General features: G+C 42.3%; 2 protein-coding genes across 6 annotated transcripts in view; one reads left to right on the top strand and one right to left on the bottom strand.

Moving 5' to 3' along the window:
- The window catches only part of LOC131927817 (uncharacterized), a 51,321-nt gene that overhangs the window by 14,573 nt on the left and 12,684 nt on the right, over positions 1-24,064 (top strand). The window lies entirely within an intron of this gene.
- On the bottom strand, positions 16,469-23,678 carry LOC131927818 (BTB/POZ domain-containing protein 17). Its single transcript, XM_059283670.1, has 2 exons — positions 23,523-23,678; positions 16,469-18,743 (listed from the first exon to the last, which is right to left on the bottom strand). The coding sequence occupies exon 2, from the start codon at positions 18,671-18,673 to the stop codon at positions 17,372-17,374; it is 1,302 nt and encodes a 433-aa protein (XP_059139653.1). The 5' UTR covers positions 18,674-18,743; positions 23,523-23,678; the 3' UTR covers positions 16,469-17,371.

The raw sequence follows: 24,064 nt of genomic DNA, 5'->3' as shown, positions 1-24,064 counted from the left end.
TGATGTTGATCACGTGACGAAGCCTCGAAGGTAGCGCGTGAGTTCACTGACTCGGTACAAAACCTATTCCAGCGCCAGCTACCACGGGGGATGGATACAGTGAGCCCTGGCGATTGTATCTCCTAGGGTCGGGGCTGGTATGTTGTTTACTGCAGGCTCCACGGGCAGGTATGGGGCCACCATCGTCAGGTATGGAGCCTGATTCCTGGGATAAGTCACACATCCCCTGGGTGGTCCTGTCTGACACATCAGCCACTTGGTTGCCCAGTCAATCAGACACGGTGGTGAAACTGTTGCCATGGTTTAATTACATCATCTGGATCGTGGTGACTTTGTTACTCCTGGTGCGTGATTATGTGAGGTAATTTTACTGAAAGCAATTGTAAGGCGGCGCTAGCTCGGTATCTGTCGCAGGTAACCACATCATCCCGGCATCTGTCCCTCGACATCCACATTATCTCGACATACACATTATCTCGACATACACATTATCTCGACATACACATTATCTCGACATACACATCATCTCGACATGCAAATCATATAGACACTAACATCATATCGACATCCACAACACCTTATCATCCACATCAAAGCCTCGTTTGTAGGAAAAAAGTCACAAGGAAAAATACGCAGGAAAAAAAGTCACAGGAAAAAAAATCACAAATGTGTATTCGCATAGAGTTTGTTAATACTTTAGGTATTAAATATTCAGAAAGTGCAAATCAACTTACGATTAATTAAAAGTAATGGAATGTGTGTATGCAGTGGCGGATTAAGAAGGGTGCTGAAAGGGCTGCAGCCAGGGGCCCCCGACTTTTAGGGGCCCCCAAATTTACCGCCTAATTGCTGGTTTTCACTATAAAAACTAAAGTTTTAATGTGTGCATCACAAGCTTTAATTTTTTTTTCAAAATTTCTAACACTTGCATACACTTACGTATAAATACCACCAGTTATCACCTTCTACCCAGACATCTATAAAATAACCCTGCTGGTAGAGTATCTAACTTAGTATCAGTCTTTCCTTCTTCCTTCCTTTCGTCATCGCTATAGATTTTAAAACCATAAAAGTAAACTCTCCTCATGTGCTTTTTACTTGCATCGCAGTGACTTATTTTAATTAGCTGGATAGGATTTATTTAAATAACGACTACAATTTTTTTAGCGCAATTTCCATTCTGGAGAATTGCGTTTATTAACCCGTCATTTCTGGATGGATGAATGAATGAATGTATGAATGTGTGTCCGCAGCTTTAAGTCGTATCTCCTCCTCAACGAAGCAATATCGAGGACTAGTTCAAAAAGCATTTATGTTAAGCAAGTTACGAGGATGAACATAGGCCATAAAAATTCCGGGTTTCTTTCATGGATTTCCCGGAAAAGCCAAAAAAACTTTTAAAAAAGCAGTTTTTGGCCCATATCTCGGCAACCCGACCACTTAGCGACTTGAAACATGTACCAATCGATTCCTGCCATAATTTAGAACAATATTGCCGAAGAAAGTTTTCAAAAAATATCCTTTCATTCGGTCACAAAATTTTATTTGAATTAATTAAAATTTGGACCGAATTAGTAGCATTTTTATCCAACCACACCACACGCGTCATCACGTTCAATAGCTGCGCCATCACGTTCAATGGCTGCGTCATCACGTTCAGTAGCTAGGCGCGCAATGGTTTTTAGTCATGTAGGCCTAACTATTGTAAATAAAACATGTATTTTAACCAATGGTTTTACTAACCCTGCTCTTGATTTACGCTACGACAGAGCTATTTTTAGATAACATAAGGAAATTGCGCTTAAATGTCACTAGACTTTTTAATTAACTTGTTTGTATGATTGTCACTGTTTTTACTCAAAAATCTATAGCGATGACGGACTGACACACTACCAGCAGCGTTATATTATAGATATATGGGGCCCCCAAAAAAATTCAGCCGGGGGCCCCCTCAGCCTTAATCAGCCCCTGTGTGTATGTTGTATACGTATAGTAATATTTATAAAGTACATAAAAATATTGAGTATGAATTATGCAGGTTTAATTCCGTTATACCTGTAATATTTAATAGAATGTAATAGAGTGTTCCAACCTTCTTGGGTTTCATTGTGTTTTTAAAATACTTATTTTAAATTAGCATGAGCTGGTATACAGTTGTAGTTAATGTGACTTGCTGTCCTCAACACATCGCAGCAAATAGTTCAACCAACTTTACTTCCCACATCTATCACGTTCATTACATAACAAAGCATTGAATCAAAACAGAAAGCCTACACGGTACAAAGGCTGTTATTGGCGCAAAACGTCAACAACATACAATACGGACGGACATTTATATTATACAATATTTAACAGTCTGGGGTTAATGGAATTTTAATCGCAGTAATGCTGGCCCTCCTCGTATTTTCAACTTGCGCTTTAATCTGCATGTTAAAATTGTATAATGTCACCCCCTTCCCCGATATCTTCCAGGCCCTGCAACGAACGCTCCCATCTACTTGTTAAAATTATATAGCGTCATCCACTACCCCGCTAACCCAATATCTTCCAAACCCTGCAACGAACACTCCCATCTACTTGTTATGAGTTATTGATCCTGGCGGTGGAACATGCTCATCGGTGACAAGTTTATTCCCCTTGACTCGGCCAAGCTGACAGGGTTATCCCACTTGAACTGTTCTCCGCGCCAGTTATCTCACCTTGGCAGTGGAGCAGATTTTATTATCCCGCGCTCAATCCAATTGACTTGCTGGGGGCTGACAGAATAATCGCACTTAACCTCGCTAAAGATCTGCTTATGTGCGACAGATACACCACAGACAGGGGTAAATACACACTTGGCCCCGCCGAGATAATGACGCAGGACTAGGTGCATGTCATTCGTACCAACAAATGTCGGCGTTTTTAGCCTGATGGTTCAATTATCTTTTTTATTTAGTGCAGATGCGATCGGAAAAGTTGTAATGATTAGGTTAGGCTCTTATGTTGATGTTTTAGGTTTGTTATTGGTTAGCTTTGTTTTAACATCTTATGGAGAATAAATCTTTTTTTATTATGGTTTACCGCACTTATAGAGGCTTATATCCAGCCTATGTCAGGATTGAGAAGGAACGTAGTACTCACCCCCCCCCCCCCCCCCGAACGAAAAAAATCTAATTTATATGGAAAGTATATACTTAAAATAGTCCCAATCCCCCCCCCCCCCGTAATTTCAAGTGTTGTCTCCCCCCCCCCCTCCCTAGAGAAAAATGTCTCAAAGAAACCATGGCCAAAATCTGGCTAGATTTAGATTAGTACACATTAGTGCAGTGGTTGTGTATTTAAAAAGAAAATAACATATCTCCTACTAACTATACAACATTCCAGACTTTCAAAGATCAGGAGATAAACTAGTTTTATCGATTAGCCGTACCCTTACATTGGTATAGTTGGTATCGCGCGTGGCGATACTCTGTCCTTAAGGTTTGGGGCTGATGTATCGATGTCTCTTGAGTGCTGAGGCTGATGTATCGATATCATCGCGTACCGATACCCTAAAGGTCGGCCCTGGTTAGCCTCTAGCTACAACATCTGTGGGTATCGAGTGTCGGTTTAATAGGTTTTTACCTCCACCGGTCAGGTACAGGGGTGATGATGAGATTGTTTGAGTCACAGGGGGAGGGGGAGATACATATTTATTTGAGTGGTAAAGAATTGCTTGTCTTTGTGTATGCCTATGTTTTGTTGTTTTAGATTCGTGCTAGCTCAAGAAAAATACACATCGGCATTTTGTCATTGAAGTGTTTTTTATATTGTTAGCTTATGTTTGCTGTCCTGTCATAACAGTGTGTCTACATTAGAGTAGGCCTGTTTGTATTTTGTTTTGTCTATTGTTATTTGTTTATATTGTAATGATCTCTGAAACTATTTATTCGACCGTAAATTTGATCTCATTGAGTTTTTACCTGAAGCTTTTACTAAATGTATATATTTTTGTTTACTTTTACATTCACATTTAAGTTAATCTAAATATGAAGTTTGATAAATTTTCCCATACTCGTGTTTTTTTTTCCCATGACTTTTATCATATGACCCCCCTTCCCCCCTCCTCGAATCGATGAAGAATCCTTACATATCTGCCAGCTAGCGCGCCTCTTGACATAAAGAAGAAGGGAGGTTTTCATGCCAACATCTAGATCAGGGGTCTCCAAACTACGGCCCGCGGGCCGGATGCGGCCCGCGAAGTCCTCTCATCCGGCCCGCGGAGATGTTTCTGTCCAAAGAAAAATCGTTTGTTGGTGATGATGAGGAACTTTGCGCAGAAAAATCAAGGACATGCCGGAAGAAACTGGCCCCCGTACTGAAATTTGATAGTTAATGCGGCCCTCGGACTGAAAAGTTTGGAGACCCCTGATCTAGATCTACAATCTCATGTGCTGACCCTGAAAAACAAAACGAACAACCGTATTGATTACAAGTGGACGGTAGGTACTATCTCACACGTCCTAGTTTATCTATCACGTTCGCTGGCCACTGGTCGCCAGTTAACTACCTTACAAAACAAGAGAGAGAGAGAGAAAGAAAATACTGTGACACTTTCTAAAAAAAAAAAAAATTCTCCCAAGAAGACAAAAAAGGTCTGGCGTTTCCTAGTCGGCGCCCTGACGTGCCGAGACTACGGAGTGACGCAATTTTATAACACTCGAACCCCTCCCCCTTCCCCCAAGCCTGTACATGTATTAAGGTTTTCATTGCTGATTGATAACTTTGTCTTCCTGTCACGGGGCGTCTCGACGCTTCCGTCTCGTCAGTCCGGTGGAGTAGGGGTGAGGGGGGGGGGACTACTCTTTCTTAAAAAGAAAACAATTTTTCAACTGGTTTAGCGTTCGGGCTTTTCCGGACATAGCGGGCCGAGTAATGATAACGCAGACAGACGGACGGCGGAGTAGACAGAGCGATGAATTATAGGCCAATAAAACCGGAGGTCGCCGGTGCTCGCGGCCTGCGAGTTTGGCCTGAACGGTTATTTATTGTCTTTAATTGCCCGTGTGAGGAGACATTCCAAACACAGAGTTACATGGGCAAGTGGCCCGTGTCTGCGGGCGTGACACATTTATTTTAGGGGACCTTTTAGCGGCGATTGTTTTATGGCGGGCTGAGCCAGGACTGGGCCGTAGACAAAACAAAGTCCCGGCCACAGTTGTCGCAGCCACCAATACATCTTGGACTGTATCGAATAGAACTGACGTCCGTGTCCCCCACCCATTCCCCCTTCTGTATCGATCTCGTCCTCATTTATAATGTTGTCGACAGGATAAATCTCATTGGACAAATACAACTTAAAAAATTGTATATGAGTAAGGAATTTTTTAAAAAGATGAAAAGCGTTATTTACTAAAACTCAAAATATTAGGTTTACTAGCTCAAGCGTTGGCCACTATAGTATATTGAAAAGACGGTATCGGAAAAAAATGCGCAACGGAAAAATACGCTGCCGATAACTGAGCACAAAAAAAGAGTGCAAGGAAGTTGTTTTTTTAGTCAATAATTTAAAGACGTTAAGAAAGACTACAGATACATTGTAGCATAATAAACATTTTTTCTTGAAATGACCAAGTGGAAATGTATTAGTAATTTGTATTTGCGCATTTTTATATTTGCGCAATTTTCGGTTTCACATTTTCCGGGTACCTGAAGACATCAGGTATTTAGTAATCACGTTTTGACATCTCTTTTCAGTGCTTGCTGGCGAGTCGACTAGTTGCCTTTTACTGTACTGTTCTTCTATCTTTAATCCATTTTTTCCCCTTTGTATTCTGGTGGCGTTAAAAAAAAATATTGCTACACTGATGTGTTCATGTTTTCTTAGTAATGTTCATTCCTTTGATATGATCCGTTAATATTTTCATCCTGTAACTTGAACTGTTATATTCGTGTGCTGTGGCATATGGAATAAAATATTGATCCCGTTTTTACTTTTCTAGAAATTTATGTTACATCTGAAACAGATAAAAACTAATGCAGATAGGCCTACATATAGTCGTGTAAGATCTATAGCAGCTGTCCTAATCTAGCCATACGAAGTTTCTCTGGTTAAGGTGTAACCGGGGAGTCGAAAATCGTCTTATAATTGTGTTAGTTGCATGAGAAGCAGATGTGGTAACTAAGGGGCACGGGGAGATGTGGAACTTGGTGCCGTGGTAGATTTCTTGTTTCCTCGTTATCATTTTCTGTTTCCTCGTTATTATTTGTTGTTTCCTCGTTATCATTTGTTGTTTTCTTCGTTGTCATTTGTTTCCTCATTTTTATCTTTTTTCCAATTTATTGTTTCCACGTTATTATTTGTTGTTTCCTCGTTATCGTTTTTTTTTTGTTTTCCTGTTAATCATGTGTTGTACAAGACAAGCCTGCATGTTTTAACATTGAGTGAACAGATCTGTTGTTCATTAATCCGTCATGTTATCTAATGTTTAATGTGGACTGTCAACAACAAACAACGAATTTGTTTCTCCTCCCAACCTAAACTGGCATTACAGTGATGCAATCGGTCTAATACACCACTGCTACCACCACCCCCAGCATACCTCCACGGGCACCTAGTCGAGCGGTCGTGAGGTCAATCGTCTGCACGTCAGGCCCGTCCAACGATGGCAGCTTGCCATGCGCATCAAGTCTCTCCCCGGGCCGGGTGTCAGCGATCGATCACGACGGACCATGTACCGCTGCACGGTAAACATTGATCATGTCAGGACCGTGACCGGGGTGGGAACAAAATCAATCCCTGCACACCGCGTGATACACCCACCCCACACTTCCCACCCTCCCTGTTAGGGGGGGGGGGAGACGACCTCAGCTTCTGAAGATCACACCAGTCAATTAGATTTACACACTGACAGTTTAAAAAAAAAATTGTAATTTAAAAAAAAAAAAACCTCGCTAGAAGCCAACCTGGTTAATCCATCGATTTTATGATGCGTTACAACCTAAACGCAACAACGCCGACACGTTTTAGCGTTTATCTTAACGACACGCACGCTGCTGCTCGATATTAGAGCTCAAGATAAGTTCTTTATACAGTTAGCTGTAGATTTGGTTACTCCACAGTTATAGCCACACACACACCATCAGCATTCGTTTGAGTAAGGGTTAGGTTTTGTAGGGCTGTTTTACGTTTAGACTAACACATTTGGACCCCTATATCATAATGGATGAAGAGTTATCGGGGATCGTAAAAACCCGGTCGAGCGTATTCGTAATTGTTGTTTTGTGTATATCGCTACCCCCATACTGGTCATTATTATTGCACTAACCCTTATCTTAATCAGGTTAGTATCGACGCCGGCAGAAAATATCCTCGATGCGATACTGTAATGAGCCTTGTTGAATGAGTCTTAATGTTTGGGTAAATAACTAGTTTCTTTTGACACTGTATTGGATGAGCGAGTTAAATGTACTCACCCAGGCGTATTTGAACTTATCATGAAGTTGAATAACCTAGTAATCGATTGTTGGTTGTATAAAAAGTATCGATACTTTATTAGAGTAACATGCCATATATCAATTCATTTTGTTTTTAAATGAACCAGCAATGGGATCAACAAATGAGATTGTTTTATGGACATGTCGAGGTTGTATTTTTTAAAACTCTCCTCTGAACATGTCAGGCAAGTTGGCGTCACTAGAAATGTCGACCTGCTCCAGCGGTATGGGATCAATCAACGTTAAAACGGCAATAAACAAATCTGCCATAGGCGATTCTAATCTGCACGGGCTTGGGGATTGAAAAATCAATGTCTTTTTTTTTTCATGGCCAGCAGCTATGTAAATATACGGCACTTGGTTAATGCAGTATTAAAACCGGTGGATGTTGGCCAATCAGTGGGTAGACTGGTGTCACGTGACGATGATATCACGTCATGGTGTCCAATTAGGGGTTGTATAGACGGCAGGATGACTAATACTTCCCGCTGTGTCTGCTAACTAGATCTACTTGTACATTTTTTTTTTAAACCGTGGATCATAGAGATTTGTTTATTTATGTTATGAATATCAAGCGCTAAATCTTGTCCTATGTATGTTATGAATAACAAGCTATAAATAATGTTCTAGAGCAGGGGTCTCCAAACTTTTTAGTCCGAGGGCCGCATTAACTATCAAATTTCAGTTCGGGGGCCAATTTGTTTCCAGGCATGTCATGATTTTTCTGAACAAAGTTCCTCAGCCATCACCAACAAACGATTTTTTTCGTGGACTAAAAGATCTCCGCGGGCCGGATGAGAGGACCTCGCGGGCCGCATCTGGCCCGCGGGCCGTAGTTTGGAGACCCCTGTTCTAGAGAGACTGGTTTATGATTTGAATATCCAGCTTTAAAAATTGTCCTATAGAGACTTGTTTATTTATGTTATGTATCTCAAGTTTAAATTAGTAGGCCTATTATATAGAGACTGGTTTATTTATGTTATGTATATCAAGTTTGAATTAGTTTTATATAGAGACTGGTTTATTTATGTTATGTATATCAAGTATGAATTAGTGTTATATAGCGACTGGTTTATGTATGTTATGAATATCAAGTTTGAATTCGTGTCCTATATAAACTATCTATGTTATAACTATCAAGTTTCAAATCGTGTCATATAGTTTTGAGTCTTTTGAGAATATCTACTTTGGACTTTCCCAACAGACACTGGCTTTGATTCTGTTAATGTATCCTGTGGGGACAGTAGTTGAAAGTTTCAGGGGGTCAAAAATGATCGAGAGGCTTAGCAAGGATTAACATGCAGGGATGTATATATGGTTGTCATGTCTTGTGATATCCCTATGGTTGCCATGTCTTGTGATATCCTTATGGTTGCCATGTCTTGTGATATCCCTATGGTTGTCATGTCTTGTGATATCCCTATGGTTGTCATGTCTTGTGATATCTCTATGGTTGCCATGTCTTGTGATATCCCTATGGTTGCCATGTCTTGTGATATCCCTATGGTTGCCATGTCTTGTGATATCCTTATGGTTGCCATGTCTTGTGATATCCCTATGGTTGTCATGTCTTGTGATATCCCTATGGTTGTCATGTCTTGTGATATCTCTATGGTTGCCATGTCTTGTGATATCCCTATGGTTGCCATGTCTTGTGATATCCCTATGGTTGCCATGTCTTGTGATATCCCTATGGTTGCCATGTCTTGTGATATCCCTATGGTTGTCATGTCTTGTGATATCCCTATGGTTGCCATGTCTTGTGATATCCCTATGGTTGCCATGTCTTGTGATATCCCTATGGTTGCCATGTCTTGTGATATCCCTATGGTTGTCATGTCTTGTGATATCCCTATGGTTGCCATGTCTTGTGATATCCCTATGGTTGTCATGTCTTGTGATATCCCTATGGTTGCCATGCCTTGTGATATCCCTATGGTTGTCATGTCGTGTGATATCCCTATGGTTGCCATGTCGTGTGATATCCCTATGGTTGCCATGTCTTGTGATATCCCTATGGTTGCCATGTCTTGTGATATCCCTATGGTTGTCATGTCTTGTGATATCCCTATGGTTGCCATGTCTTGTGATATCCCTATGGTTGCCATGTGATTATATCCCTATGGTTGCCATGTCGTGTGATATCCATATGGTTGCCATGTCTTGTGATATCCCTATGGTTGCCATGTCTTGTGATATCCCTATGGTTGCCATGTGATTATATCCCTATGGTTGTCATGTCTTGTGATATCCCTATGGTTGCCATGTCTTGTGATATCCCTATGGTTGCCATGTGATTATATCCCTATGGTTGCCATGTCGTGTGATATCCCTATGGTTGCCATGTCTTGTGATATCCCTATGGTTGCCATGTCTTGTGATATCCCTATGGTTGCCATGTGATTATATCCCTATGGTTGCCATGTCGTGTGATATCCCTATGGTTGCCATGTCGTGTGATATCCATATGGTTGCCATTTGATTATATCCCTATGGTTGCCATGTCGTGTGATATCCCTATGGTTGCCATGTCTTGTGATATCCCTATGGTTGCCATGTCTTGTGATATCCCTATGGTTGCCATGTGATTATATCCCTATGGTTGCCATGTCGTGTGATATCCCTATGGTTGCCATGTCTTGTGATATCCCTATGGTTGTCATGTCTTGTGATATCCCTATGGTTGCCATGTCGTGTGATATCCCTATGGTTGCCATGTCTTGTGATATCCCTATGGTTGCCATGTCTTGTGATATCCATATGGTTGCCATGTGATTATATCCCTGTGGTTGCCATGTGATTATATCCCTATGGTTGCCATGTGATTATATCCCTATGGTTGCCATGTCGTGTGATATCCATATGGTTGCCATGTGATTATATCCCTATGGTTGCCATGTCGTGTGATATCCATATGGTTGCCACGTGATTATATCCCTATGGTTGCCATGTCTTGTGATATCCCTATGGTTGCCATGTCTTGTGATATCCCTATGGTTGCCATGTGATTATATCCCTATGGTTGCCATGTCTTGTGATATCCCTATGGTTGTCATGTCTTGTGATATCCCTATGGTTGTCATGTCTTGTGATATCTCTATGGTTGCCATGTCTTGTGATATCCCTATGGTTGCCATGTCGTGTGATATCCATATGGTTGCCATGTGATTATATCCCTATGGTTGCCATGTCTTGTGATATCCCTATGGTTGCCATGTGATTATATCCCTATGGTTGCCATGTCGTGTGATATCCCTATGGTTGCCATGTGATTATATCCCTATGGTTGCCATGTCGTGTGATATCCCTATGGTTGCCATGTGATTATATCCCTATGGTTGCCATGTCTTGTGATATCCCTATGGTTGCCATGTCGTCATATCATCTAAACATATAACTATGGTTACCGTATCCAGTAAACATATAACTGTGGTTACCATGTCTAGTAAACATATAACTGTGGTTACCATGTCTAGTAAACATATAACTGTGGTTACCATGTCTAGTAAACATATAACTGTGGTTACCATGTCTAGTAAACATATAACTGTGGTTACCATGTCTAGTAAACATATAACTGTGGTTACCATGTCTAGTAAACATATAACTGTGGTTACCATGTCTAGTAAACATATAACTGTGGTTACCATGTCTAGTAAACATGTAACTGTGGTTACCATGTCTAGTAAACATATAACTGTGGTTACCATGTCTAGTAAACATATAACTGTGGTTACCATGTCTAGTAAATATATAACTATGGTTACCGTGTCTAGTAAGCATATAACCATGGTTTCCGTATCCAGTAAACATATAACTATGGTTACCGTATCCAGTAAACATATAACTATAGTTACCATGTCTAGTAAACATATAACTATGGTTACCACGCCCCTACGATACAGCAATTGTCGCTGTGTCCAATGATGTAACTACTACTACCAGTTGTGACTTCCACACCAGCGGATGTAATGGCGGTGGTTATGTTTACCATTGTCCTATACCGTAGTGTAAGCTCTAGTCGCCGATGTAATGGCAGTGGTTATGTTTACCATTGTCCTATACCGTAGTGTAAGCTCTAGTCGCCGATGTAATGGCAGTGGTTATGTTTACCATTGTCCTATACCGTAGTGTAAGCTCTAGTCGCCGATGTAATGGCAGTGGTTATGTTTACCATTGTCCTATACCGTACTGTAAGTGCTAGTCGCCGGCCCATGTAATAGCCACGTATTTTTATTGTCCACCATTGATCCGGCTGGGCTAACACATTATAACGCGCGATATTGTTTGAAGCTGCGTGCTGCCTATATGAAGTGTATTGTGAAGCATGAATCATCCTGTTAGATTCAGTGATTGATTGGAAAAAGAAAGTCTCCCCTGCATAACGGGGCCAAAAGTTGTGATTGGTTTTCGTCTTCTCGTTTATCATTGGTAAGGTTTTAATTTCTTTGGCAAAGCTGTCTGGAGGATATTCCGATTCCGTGTTTCATTTCCTTAATGGGATGGACACCCCCCCCCCCCCCTCCCTGCCTCCCTCCGCCCCATCACGTGGGGGCGCTTTGTTTGCCCGGGCTACAAGTTTATGTTTGTACACATCTAAAAGTGTACACAAGGGTCAGCCCCCAGTTTGTTTGTACATAGCCATGTCAAGTATGCAAGCAGTTCACCCCCCCCCCCAACCTTTTCTTTACCCTCGGCCTAGCAGGTTTTAACATAGAAACGTAGACATCGCTAGAGCTACAGAAACATCCAAGATTTTTCCTCGTCGCATCCAGCGCCGTTTTGTGTTGTGTTTTGGACGAAAGATTTAAATTTAAAAACATTTTTGTTATCTACTTTATTGAAATATTTAATGCCATCTCTACGCCCCTTGAGTATAGAATAGATAATTACTGACGGTAGGTTTATTTATTCCCCACCTTGAATTCATTAAAAAAAATTGCTTAGATGTTATTCAACCAGCGATGTTTTATGAAGTTGAAAAAAAAACCCAAGATTCTTTATTCTCCCTTTATTCACATTTTAAATGCACCGAGCTTGACATTTGAATGTGAATATATAAACGTACAGGCGAGGTCACAAAAAGAATCATGCACCGCAGAGCAAAAAAAATTGAACCTTGATTGTTTTCATCACAGGCCAGTAGACCCACACAAGGGCAGACAACCTACTGGGAGAAGGGGAAAAAAACCAAGGATAACAGAAAACTATTTTTTTTAAAAGCCTCTGTGGCTATAGCGGAAGGTATATATACACCAGGGGAGGGGGGGATAATTCCGGCTATCTTTTTCCATCGCGAGTTTTTTATTTGTTCTAGCGGTGGACCACGATACAACTATCTCCCACACGTGCGGGCCCGAATCCATTGTTGTATAATTGATCAGTAAAGCCCGCCACCGCTAGCCCTCAGTGTCGTGTTGCAGTCAATCTGCTCCTCGTTATGACGCCAGTAAACCCTGGGATATAGGACCGGCAAATATGACTTTGTGCTTCTTTTTTTTCTGGCTCGTTTTCTCAGCTTGGGTTCTTTGAAATGTGCATTTGTAACATGACGCCAGGGGGGTGGGTGGGGACGGGATTGTTTTAAAAAAAAAGTTCAGGGACATTTTAAAAAAAATGTTTTAATTAATGATCTGACCAGAAAATCTTGACATTTTTAATGAGATTAAAGAAGAAAGAAAGTGTCAGAGCATGAGGGCAAGATGGTGGGCTGGGGAAAATGAGATTGGGTTGGGTTGGGTCGTGTAATGAGATTGGGGTTGGGTCGTGTAATGAGATTGGACCTGGGTCGTGTAATAAGATTGGACCTGGGTTGGGTCGTGTAATGAGATTGTACCTGGGTTGTGTCGTGTAATGAGATTGTACCTGGGTTGTGTCGTGTAATGAGATTGTACCTGGGTTGGGTCGTGTAATGAGATTGGACCTGGGTTGGTTCGTGTAATGAGATTGGACCTGGGTCGTGTAATGAGATTGTACCTGGGTTGTGTCGTGTAATGAGATTGTACCTGGGTTGGGTCGTGTAATGAGATTGGACCTGGGTTGGTTCGTGTAATGAGATTGGACCTGGGTTGTGTAATCAGAATGGACCTGGGTTGGGTCGTGTAATGAGATTGGACCTGGGTTGGGTCGTGTAATGAGATTGTACCTGGGTTGGGTCGTGTAATGAGATTGGACCTGGGTTGGTTCGTGTAATGAGATTGGACCTGGGTTGTGTAATGAGAATGGACCTGGGTTGGGTTGGCTCGTGTAATGAGATTGGACCTGGGTTGGGTCGTGTAATGAGATTGGACCTGGGTTGGGTCGTGAAATGAGATTGGACCTGGGTTGGGTTGGCTCGTGTAATGAGATTGGACCTGGGTTGGCTCGTGTAATGAGATTGGACCTGGGTTGGGTTGGGTCGTGTAATGAGATTGGACCTTGGATGGGTCGTGTAATGAGATTGGACCTGGGTTGGCTCGTGTAATGAGATTGGACCTGGGTTGGCTCGTGTAATGAGATTGGACCTGGGTTGGGTTGTGTAATGATATTAGACCGGGGTTGCGTTTAGACATGAGCTTTTACCTGGCCTGTCTGGGTCGAGAGGTAAGAACCACTGGGTCTAGAAATGAAATTGGTCCGGGGTAGTTCGAGAAATGAGAACCACTGGTAACCCAAGAACAGCGAGCTAGTCCCCCTGGACACGACATGTTTTAAAGAAACGCCCAGTTGATTGCCAGCACTTAGATAAATGGGGCTGATGTTAAAACTTCATCTAGACTTTAATGGATCTCGAATTTTTTCACCCTTAACATATATCATGCGCTGGAAAACTTTGTTACAACATTACTGCTAGTACACGCTTGCTGGCAGCACACGTTTGCTACTAGTTACATTGCTGTTAGCACATGTTTCTGGCACTCACGTTTGCTACTAGCTTTCACCTATTGCTGTTTGCACATGTTTCTAACACTTACGTTTGCTACTAGCTACATTGCTGTTAGCACATGTATCTAGCAATCAAGTTTGCTACTAGCTTTCACCTATTGCTGTTTGCACATGTTTCTAACACTCACGTTTGCTACTAGCTACATTGCTGTTAGCATATGTATCTAGCAATCAAGTTTGCTACTAGCTTTCACCTATTGCTGTTAACACATGTTTCTAACACACACGTTTGCTACTAGTTACATTGCTGTTAGCACAAGTTTCTAGCAATCAAGTTTGCTACTTACACACACTTACTGCTACAATTTACAATTACACCTACTTTTCTCAAATCATCACGTATTTATTCAAATACTTCTGAAATGCTACAGCTTCAAGAACAAGCTTGCAAAACATAACGCAACATTTTGCTACTTGACTATTTAAAAACGACTATTTTACCATCAGCGTTAGATAACTCATCCTCTGCGTTGTGAAGCAGTCGTAAAACAGCTTAAAAAATATCGTTGATGATGTTCGACTGGAGCAAGATGGAGCAGACGAGAGAAGGAAGGTTGGTGTAGGTAGAGGGGGGGGGGGGGAAAGGGTGGGTGGAGAGGGAAGACGTTTTACTGACTGATGGGGGCACCGATAATTGATCATGTTACCTGCCCTCTTCACATTGTTAAATACCCGTACCTTGATGGGGGCTGGGGTTAACTACCCGGATGTTGCCCCGCAGCTATGGGGTTGCGGTGAGGATCGCCGTGTTGACTGGGGGGACGGGGGAGACGGACCCAGTTAAATACCTGTTTGTGGAAGACGTTGATTGTGAAGCGGCCTATAATCGAGATGAAATATAGCTCCGAACATGGAGTCACGTGACACGCCCCGCGCTATGGCACCATTTAAAATCACGTGACTGGCACAGTTTTACAAAAACCATGTGACTGGATCATGAGGCTACCTTGACTATAGTTAGGGGTGGAGGCATCCATAAATGACTCCACACCACTTTAGAGGGTTTCCCCATCTCCCCCCCCCCCCCACCCACTCACGACATCCCAAAGATCCTGACTACTTTCTTCCTTGCTGACGTTACAAATTGCTAGCCCCTCACTCTAAAATAACTATACTTCGAACAGAAATTATCTTGTTTTAAAAAAAAAAAAAACATTCTTACGAAATACACAGTACACGCTACATCACAATTTCTCCACCATCCCCCCTCTGTCTTCCCCTTTGGGTGTGTGTTGTCTTTTATAGACGACCTCTAAGAAAATTGTGGCATTGACTAGCAGCATTAGCCTGTCATTGCTGCAGCACAGCATGTGTCCTCCCCCTATGTGTCTGCTGGTGTAAGGTTACAACCTACTGGATCTTTTCCCATGGGCATCTCGGCTAGCATTTTGTTTACAGCGTCAGACGCTGCATGTGCTGTGTGCTTGATGCTCGTGGTGGCTGGGGTTTAGACAATTTGCTCCATCTGCACCGTTTGTACGTGTCATTTGATCACTGTACTACATGCATGTTCTCGCTTCTGTTTCAACAGGTCGTGTTCTTTCTTATAGACCAACATGTCATGTTCTTACTTCTAATTCAAAAAGTTCATATTCTTTCTTCTAGTTCAAACAGGTCAAATAGGTCATGTTCTTTATTCTAGTTCAAATGGGTCATGTTCTTTCTTCTAGGTCAAACAACTCATGTTATTTCTTATAGACCAAAAGGTCATGTCCTTTCTTTTCGTTCAAATAGGTCATGCTCTTTCTAATTCAAGTAGGTCATATTCTTTATTCTAATTCACATGGGTCGTTTTCTTTCTTCTAGTTCAAGTAGGTCTTGTTCTTTCTTATAGACCAACAGGTCATGTTCTTCTTTCTCGTTCAGATAGGTAATGTTCTTTCTTCTAGCTCAAACATGCCATGTACTTTCTTCTAGCTAAAGCAGGTCACATTCTTTCTTCTAATTCAAGTAGTTCATGTTCTTTCTTTGAGTTCAAATAGGTCATGTTCATTCTTATAGGCCAACAGGTAACGCATTTTGTACATCCCTGATTTTTCTTGTTAAATAAACAAAGTAACCATACTAAAAATATACAAATCAGAAGTAAATTGTATCATTTTATTTAAATATCTAAATGTCTAAACCAGTGAAAGCAGGAAATGATTAACACGCTAATTTCAACTGAGTGAATAAACATCAAAATGTTGGCCCGTTTGGACAAAGTGTCTTCATCACAATAGCCATAAATAAAATACTTTGTGAAACACTTTAAAAATTATCACATATACATATATCTAAATTGTCTCATGGAACTAAATATACAGTCTTGGCAAGTCTGGCTCCTTTACAAGCATAGCTAGCCCATTACAGCTGCCTTACTAGCCTTTTTAGCTTCCTAGCTAGACCATCACAGCTGTCTAGCTAGCCCTTTTAGCTACATAGCTAGCCCCCTACAGGTGTTGCTAGCTAGGCCTTTACAGCTAGCTAACCATTTACAGGTATGGCTAGCTCACTCATAGCTAACTAGCCTTTTTAGCTGCCTAGCTAGAGCCTTACAGCTTCCTAGTTAGAGCCTTAAAGCGACCTAGCTAGAGCCTTACAGCTGTCTAGCTAGAGCCTTACAGCTGCCTAGCTAGAGGCTTACAGCTGCCTAGCTAGTCTTAAAAGGAGAGTGACTAAAAGCTCACAACCAGCTTATATATCACATAAAGCCTGTCAAACATTGATATCACTACATAGCTTTCAACACCACAAACAGCTAGTTCAATTAAAATTAACAGCAACCAAGTCAATAAATCCAAATCATTCAGCAACTGTCAAGCAATCCATTTTATCTAACAATTATAAAGCAAACTATTTTATCCATCAAGTAAGTCAAGCAATCCATTTTATCCATGTAAGATATCCAGATTTTGTTTGGCGTATCACTCACACTTGACTTAAAAGTAGGCAGATTTGGTTGTGTCGTAAATAGTCGGTTTTTTTGGAAACTCCTACTTGAGGCGTGTCACACTTGGGTGTGTGTGTGTAATACACTGTCGGGTGTGTCGCTATCACACAAAGTTTGACACACTACACGCGGCTGTACTGCTGCTATGGGGGAGCTGTGAATGGAGGAAGTGATGGCGCTGGGACATGCCCCGCCTGCATGGTGCCCACACTGCCGGTTGTGGTGGAAATGTCTGCTGGTGTGGCACGTGTGTGGCGAGTGGTGGCTGTTGGAGTTGACGTCCCGGCTGTTGCTCACCTCGGCTATGTTGTCGTTGAAATCTTCCGCTAACGTCTGTGAGCAGGTCTCCAGGTGCCAGGTCTGTTGGTGTGGGGGGCAGGTCTCACCCCCACACACCGTGTGCCGGCTTTTCTTGCCGCGTGAGCGGTACTGCAAGCCGAGGAACTCGCCCTGTGCCTCGGGCACGTCTTTGAAGCAGTGGTACCTGATAGCCGACTCGATTAGGTCTTGGACCTGGGGGAAGTTCTTGAAGCTGGCCGTGGTGTACAGGTGGTACAGTACCCGCCTCGGCAGGCGAGGGTACCGGATCGATGCTAAAATTTCCTGTATCCGGTTTTTATCCTGCAGTCTGTTTTTCTTCATCCAGTCGGTGGCGGCGACTAGAATTAGATTCTCCTCACACAGGCAGTCGTCGTACCGCAGCAGGTCTCTGACAGTGTTCCACCTGCAGGTAATCCACCGGTCACTGCCGATCAGCTCCACAAAACGCCGCGCCACCACAGCAAACGCCGCTTTTTTGGTTTCCTCGCGGTAGACGTCCTCCTCGTACAGGTCAATCACCGTGCTGACCGGAAGGGTCGCGGGCGGGTTGCTCTCGGCGTTGAGACATTTGCCCAGGAGCTGACCGATGTAGTTCTCGCAGTGCGTGGCGAGGGCGTTGACCCCGTACTTGACCGAGAGCTTGAAGAGCGGCACGACGTAGTCCCGGTGGAGCCAGACGGCGCCGCTGTAGATGAAGTAGAGGAACCGGCTGAAGACGGCGCTGCACTCCGGGGCCTCCAGCAGATGCAGGACGGGCTTGCTGCTGTTGTCGGCCGGCGCCGTGGCCGTGCTGGTGATGAGCGCGGCCAGACGCTCGCTCTTGAGGCCGACGATCATCTTGTGCGCGTGGAACACGGACTCGCCAGCGTTGACGTCCAGGATGATGTCGCTCAGGGACTCGCTGTTGAACAGGGACTCGAACGACTGGGCGGTCTTGACCTTTTTGCTGCCGTCGCTCAAGCTGGCGTCGCTGTCGTCGTCATCCGGCGGGCGGGACGGGTCCGGGTGGACGGATGCCGGGGCACTGAAGCGCTTCATTGTGCTTGACGTTGTATAGCATCATATGTGTTCACGAGGTGCTGTACCACAGAGACTGACATGGGGTTGCCTGCAGGAAAAAGGCAAAGATCATGAACGCTTTGGTTACCTGTTTGATAATTTAAAGAAACTCACAAGCTACATATTTTCTGAGAACCAAATTGATGCGAAAGTTATCCGTAAGCTCTCATATAACAAGAAGTTACTTATTTGTTGACATCTAGATAAACGCGAAAGTTACCTGTTAAGTGACATTTAAATAAACGTGAAAGTTACCTGTTAAGTGACATTTAAATAAACGTGAAAGTTACCTGTTAAGTGACATTTAAATAAACGTGAAAGTTACCTGTTAAGTGACATTTAAATAAACGTGAAAGTTACCTGTTAAGTGACATTTAAATAAACGTGAAAGTTACCTGTTTACTGACATAAATAAACGCGAAAGTTACCTGTTTGCTGACATAAACAAACGCGAAAGTTACCTGTTTGCTGACATTTAAATAAACGCGAAAGTTACCTGTTTGCTGACATCTAAATAAACGTGAAAGTTACCTGTTTGCTCACATCTAAATAAACGCGAAAGTTACCTGTTTGCTGACATCTAAATAAACGTGAAAGTTACCTGTTTGCTGACATCTAAATAAACGCGAAAGTTACCTGTTTGCTGACATAAATAAACGCGAAAGTTACCTGTTTGCTGACATAAATAAACGCGAAAGTTACCTGTTTGCTGACATTAAATAAACGCAAAAGTTACCTGTTTACTGACATAAATAAACGCGAAAGTTACCTGTTTGCTGACATAAATAAACGCAAAAGTTACCTGTTTGCTGACATTTAAATAATCGCGAAAGTTACCTGTTTGCTGACATCTAAATAAACGCGAAAGTTACCTGTTTGCTGACATCTAAATAAACGCGAAAGTTACCTGTTTGCTGACATAAATAAACGCGAAAGTTACCTGTTTGCTGACATCTAAATAAACGCGAAAGTTACCTGTTTGCTGACATCTAAAGGTACGCGAAAGTTAGCTGTTTACGCGGCCGTCATGCCGGTAGAGACGTGTAACGCTACCATGCTGGTACTGCTGTGTTTCTTGGCGAGGTACCGCTGAGTTAGTTTAACACGAGTAACTGTAAACTAATGGCCGTCCTCGCCGTGTTTGCTCAGATAAATAAGAAGACAGCGTCTAATTCCTTCCTCAGTGTTGTTGGGGGGACCCAACCAAACGTTTGTGTACAGAGCACTCTATGCAGCGGTGGAGTTACACATTCTTTTGCCCGGGCAGCTACACGTTGTGGCGCCCGGGCAGCTACACGTTATGGCGCCCGGGCAGTGGCGTAGCCACACGCTGTGGCGCCCGGGCAGTGGCGTAGCTATACGTTATGGCGCCCGGGCAGTGGCGTAGCTATGCGTTATGGCGCACGTAGCAAGAATTTTTTTTCTGAAGCCCTTCAAAGTAGGCCCCCTGTATACTTTCAAAAAATTGCCGCCCCATCCTAGCTACGCCATTGATTGCAAGTATTGTAAGAAGATGCCCCAATGTTTACATTATGAAATATTGTATCCGCGCTATCAGAAATACAAAGACACTGTCTCGTGCTAACCTCTGGTTATTTCCCCTTTCCGCTTCCTCACTTCCAATGTAATTTGAATGTAATTTGAATGTTCTATCAATCCTATCTCTCCGTGTTATTACCGTCGTAATATCTGATATTTCAATTTAACAAACGTATAGGGGTATCTAGGGACCTGCTTCGTCCCTACATTTAGTTTTAACACAGAACTTTAAAAAAAAAGCTTTGGCATTGAAAAAAATATTCAGCATGTTGGGCTTTCGGTAAAAAAAAATTACGTTGAAATTGAATTATGCCGAGCAGAATTTCAGGCAAACTTTATCCGCTATTGCAAAACATAATCAACATGCTTGTAAAAACATGAATAATTCAAATGTAGTTTTGTTAATGCAGCATGGTTCAGATCAGTGTTACTTGTACATGTTTTCTCCTGGGGGGAGGGGGGGATGAGCAAAGGTATATATTTTTTAAAATATAAAATCTATTTTGTTTGGGGGGAGGGGGGGGGGGGGTAAAGTATATATTTTCTATGTAAATTATATTTCGTGTCGGGGGGGGGGGGGGGTAGGCTTTGATTTAGAGTAGGTCTAGCGTTATTAGCACATGACATGCAGGACATGGAGTTTTTTCAGCCAATCAGAGCTCGTCTCTCTAATGTTCCCGCACTTAAACATTAATGGGGGGAGATCTTTATCTTTGCTAATCATGTTTTTTGTGGCCTTCGTTTTTCTTTTAGCATTTCAAACCATCGGTATGCTCATTGTAGACCGTAGCTTTATTGAAATAACCACACCCCCCTCCTCCTCCTCTCCCCCCCCCCCCCCCCCCCCCCCAAAGTAACTTATACAGACACTTATTACGGATGGAAGATCTGTATGTTTTACAATAATTTACAGCGTTAAATTTTTTTTTCCATATTTAATGATGCAATATTTTTAATAACACGATACAGCTTGTGGGATAGGTGCCGGCTACACAACAAAAGGTTATAGTGAGAAGCTCTGTTTGTTGTATGTTGTATGACAGACGTGGGTGCCGGCTACACAACAAAAGGTTATAGTGAGAAGCTCTGTTTGTTGTATGTTGTATGACAGACGTGGATGCCGGCTACATAACAAAAGGTTATAGTGAGAAGCTCTGTTTGTTGTATGTTGTATGACAGACGTGGGTGCCGGCTACACAACAAAAGGTTATAGTGAGAAGCTCTGTTTGTTGTATGTTGTATGACAGACGTGGATGCCGGCTACACAACAAAAGGTCATAGTGAGAAACTCTGTCTGTTGTATGTTGTATGACAGACGTGGATGCCGGCTACACAACAAAAGGTTATAGTGAGAAGCTCTGTTTGTTGTATGTTGTATGACAGACGTGGGTGCCGGCTACACAACAAAAGGTTATAGTGAGAAGCTCTGTTTGTTGTATGTTGTATGACAGACGTGGATGCCGGCTACACAACAAAAGGTTATAGTGAGAAGCTCTGTTTGTTGTATGTTGTATGACAGACGTGGGTGCCGGCTACACAACAAAAGGTTATAGTGAGAAGCTCTGTTTGTTGTATGACAGAGGTGGGTGCCGGCTACATAACAAAAGGTTATGCTCCTGCAGGGAGAGGCAGGGCGGTGGTAAAATGCCAGTAGCCAGGGGAGTTAATTAGTGTAAATATCAGGACTGACTGAACAACAACGCTGTATGATTCCAGGACGTGCTAAGACAATCCTAGTTTTACATGATACGCAGGGTTTTTGTACACCCAGTAAACTAACCGCCGCTTGTTGTTATCCAATGTTTACCGTCGTTAGAGTTTATATCTTAGTATATACCTTAGTTGGTCCTAACTTAAACTGTAATCCCCGGTACTTTGTTCTATGTGTGCTGTACAGCGATGTACGGAAATACTCCAACTAGTTTGTTCACGTGTTGCTGTGTTTTGTTTATCACCGATCCTAACGGCAGAGCACCCATTATACCTATCTATTACCTACTGTAATAATCCTAATCTGTCCCGGCAGTTTGTTTAGCCTTACTCTACCTGAGCTACGCTTAGCTTGATGTAAGAATAATCGATACACTAATAATCGTTATCTAAAGACATAATCAACCAGTATGTATAGCGATGCCTAATGTAATATTATTCATGTGAAGACACATGAAGCACAGGTAACAGTTCACTCCGTGGCATAGATTTACACTGTTGTTACACTGAGTAGACTAGTTAGTGATATATGAAACCAATAAAAGAGGCTCCAGCTGTATAGAGATAGTAAATTAGCGTTCTTAGAACTCTATAAAGACGACTCTTAAAAGACAAGGTGTTACATATAACACTTTTAAGACTAGGTGTGATATGTAAGTACTTTTAAGACTAGGTGTGATAAAGTACTTTAAAGACAAGGTGTGATATGTAAGTACTTTAAAGACAAGGTGTGATATGTAAGTACTTTAAATACAAGGTGTGATATGTAAGTACTTTAAAGACACGGTGTGATATGTAAGTACTTTTAAGACAAGGTGTGATGTAAGTACTTTAAAGACAAGGTGTGATATGTAAGTACTTTTAAGACAAGGTGTGATATGTAAGTACTTTTAAGACAAGGTGTGATATGTAAGTACTTTTAAGACAAGGTGTGATGTGTAAGTACTTTTAAGACAAGGTGTGATATGTAAGTACTTTTAAGACTAGGTGTGATATGTAAGTACTTTTAAGACTAGGTGTGATATGTAAGTACTTTAAAGAATAGGTGTGATAAAGTACTTTAAAGACAAGGTGTGATATGTAAGTACTTTAAAGACAAGGTGTGATATGTAAGTACTTAAAGACAAGGTGTGATATGTAAGTACTCAAAGACAAGGTGTGATATGTAAGTACTTTAAAGACAAGGTGTGATATGTAAGTACTTAAATACAAGGTGTGATATGTAAGTACTTTAAAGACAAGGTGTGATATGTAAGTAAAGACAAGGTGTGATATGTAAGTACTTCAAAGACAAGGTGTGATATAAGTAATTTAAAGAATGTGTGATATGTAAGTACTTTAAAGACAAGGTGTGATATGTAAGTACTTTAAAGACAAGGTGTGATATGTAAGTACTTTAAAGACAAGGTGTAATGACCTGAAGAAAAACAACAGTGACATTACTTTAACGACAGGTGTAATGCCCAGAATGAAAACAACAATGACATTACTTTAACGACAGGTGTAATGTCCAGAATGAAAACAACAATGACATTACTTTAACGACAGGTGTAATCAAAACAACAGAGTCCTGACTTACTGTCTAACTGCATGACGTTATCGGCCCGGCTGCTGTAGAAAGCAATCCATCCAACCAACAGTTGTGTGTATATCCGCGCCTGCCCTAAGTTTACCAGCCAGGCCTACCGAGGTTTCGTTTGACTGCCAGTGGCGGACAAGCTTTCTTCAAGTCCCCCGTCCCGCGTCCCGGTGGCCGGCGCGCGACTCGCCGTGCGCACATTCCTGCTCCACCAGCGCGGCCTGCCATGATAGACTCGAGTTTGCTTCCCGCTGTGCATCGTTTCCCACTTCATCAACAGGCGGCCCCACGTCACAAACCATTCGGGTCGACACTTACGGGGGTCGGACTGGAGGGAAGTGTACGGAACCTTCCACGCCGGGTTTCATACATACGGGCCAAACTAAAGATGAGGTTTCTAGTTTCTCTAGGACGTCAGACGCTACCCCGCGTCTCGCTTTTGTTTCAGGGTAAGGTGTCCAAGAGAGATACCACCATTAGGTGTAACCAGATACCAAAGGAGGAAGGGGGGGGGGGGTTAGATAGGTGCAGGCAAAAAATAA

Source organism: Physella acuta, unplaced genomic scaffold (assembly GCF_028476545.2).
Source record: "Physella acuta isolate Inbredline_101_S28 unplaced genomic scaffold, ASM2847654v3 ptg001441l, whole genome shotgun sequence".
Taxonomy (NCBI): Eukaryota; Metazoa; Mollusca; class Gastropoda; family Physidae; genus Physella; species Physella acuta.
This window is presented reverse-complemented; position numbering and strand designations above follow the sequence as displayed.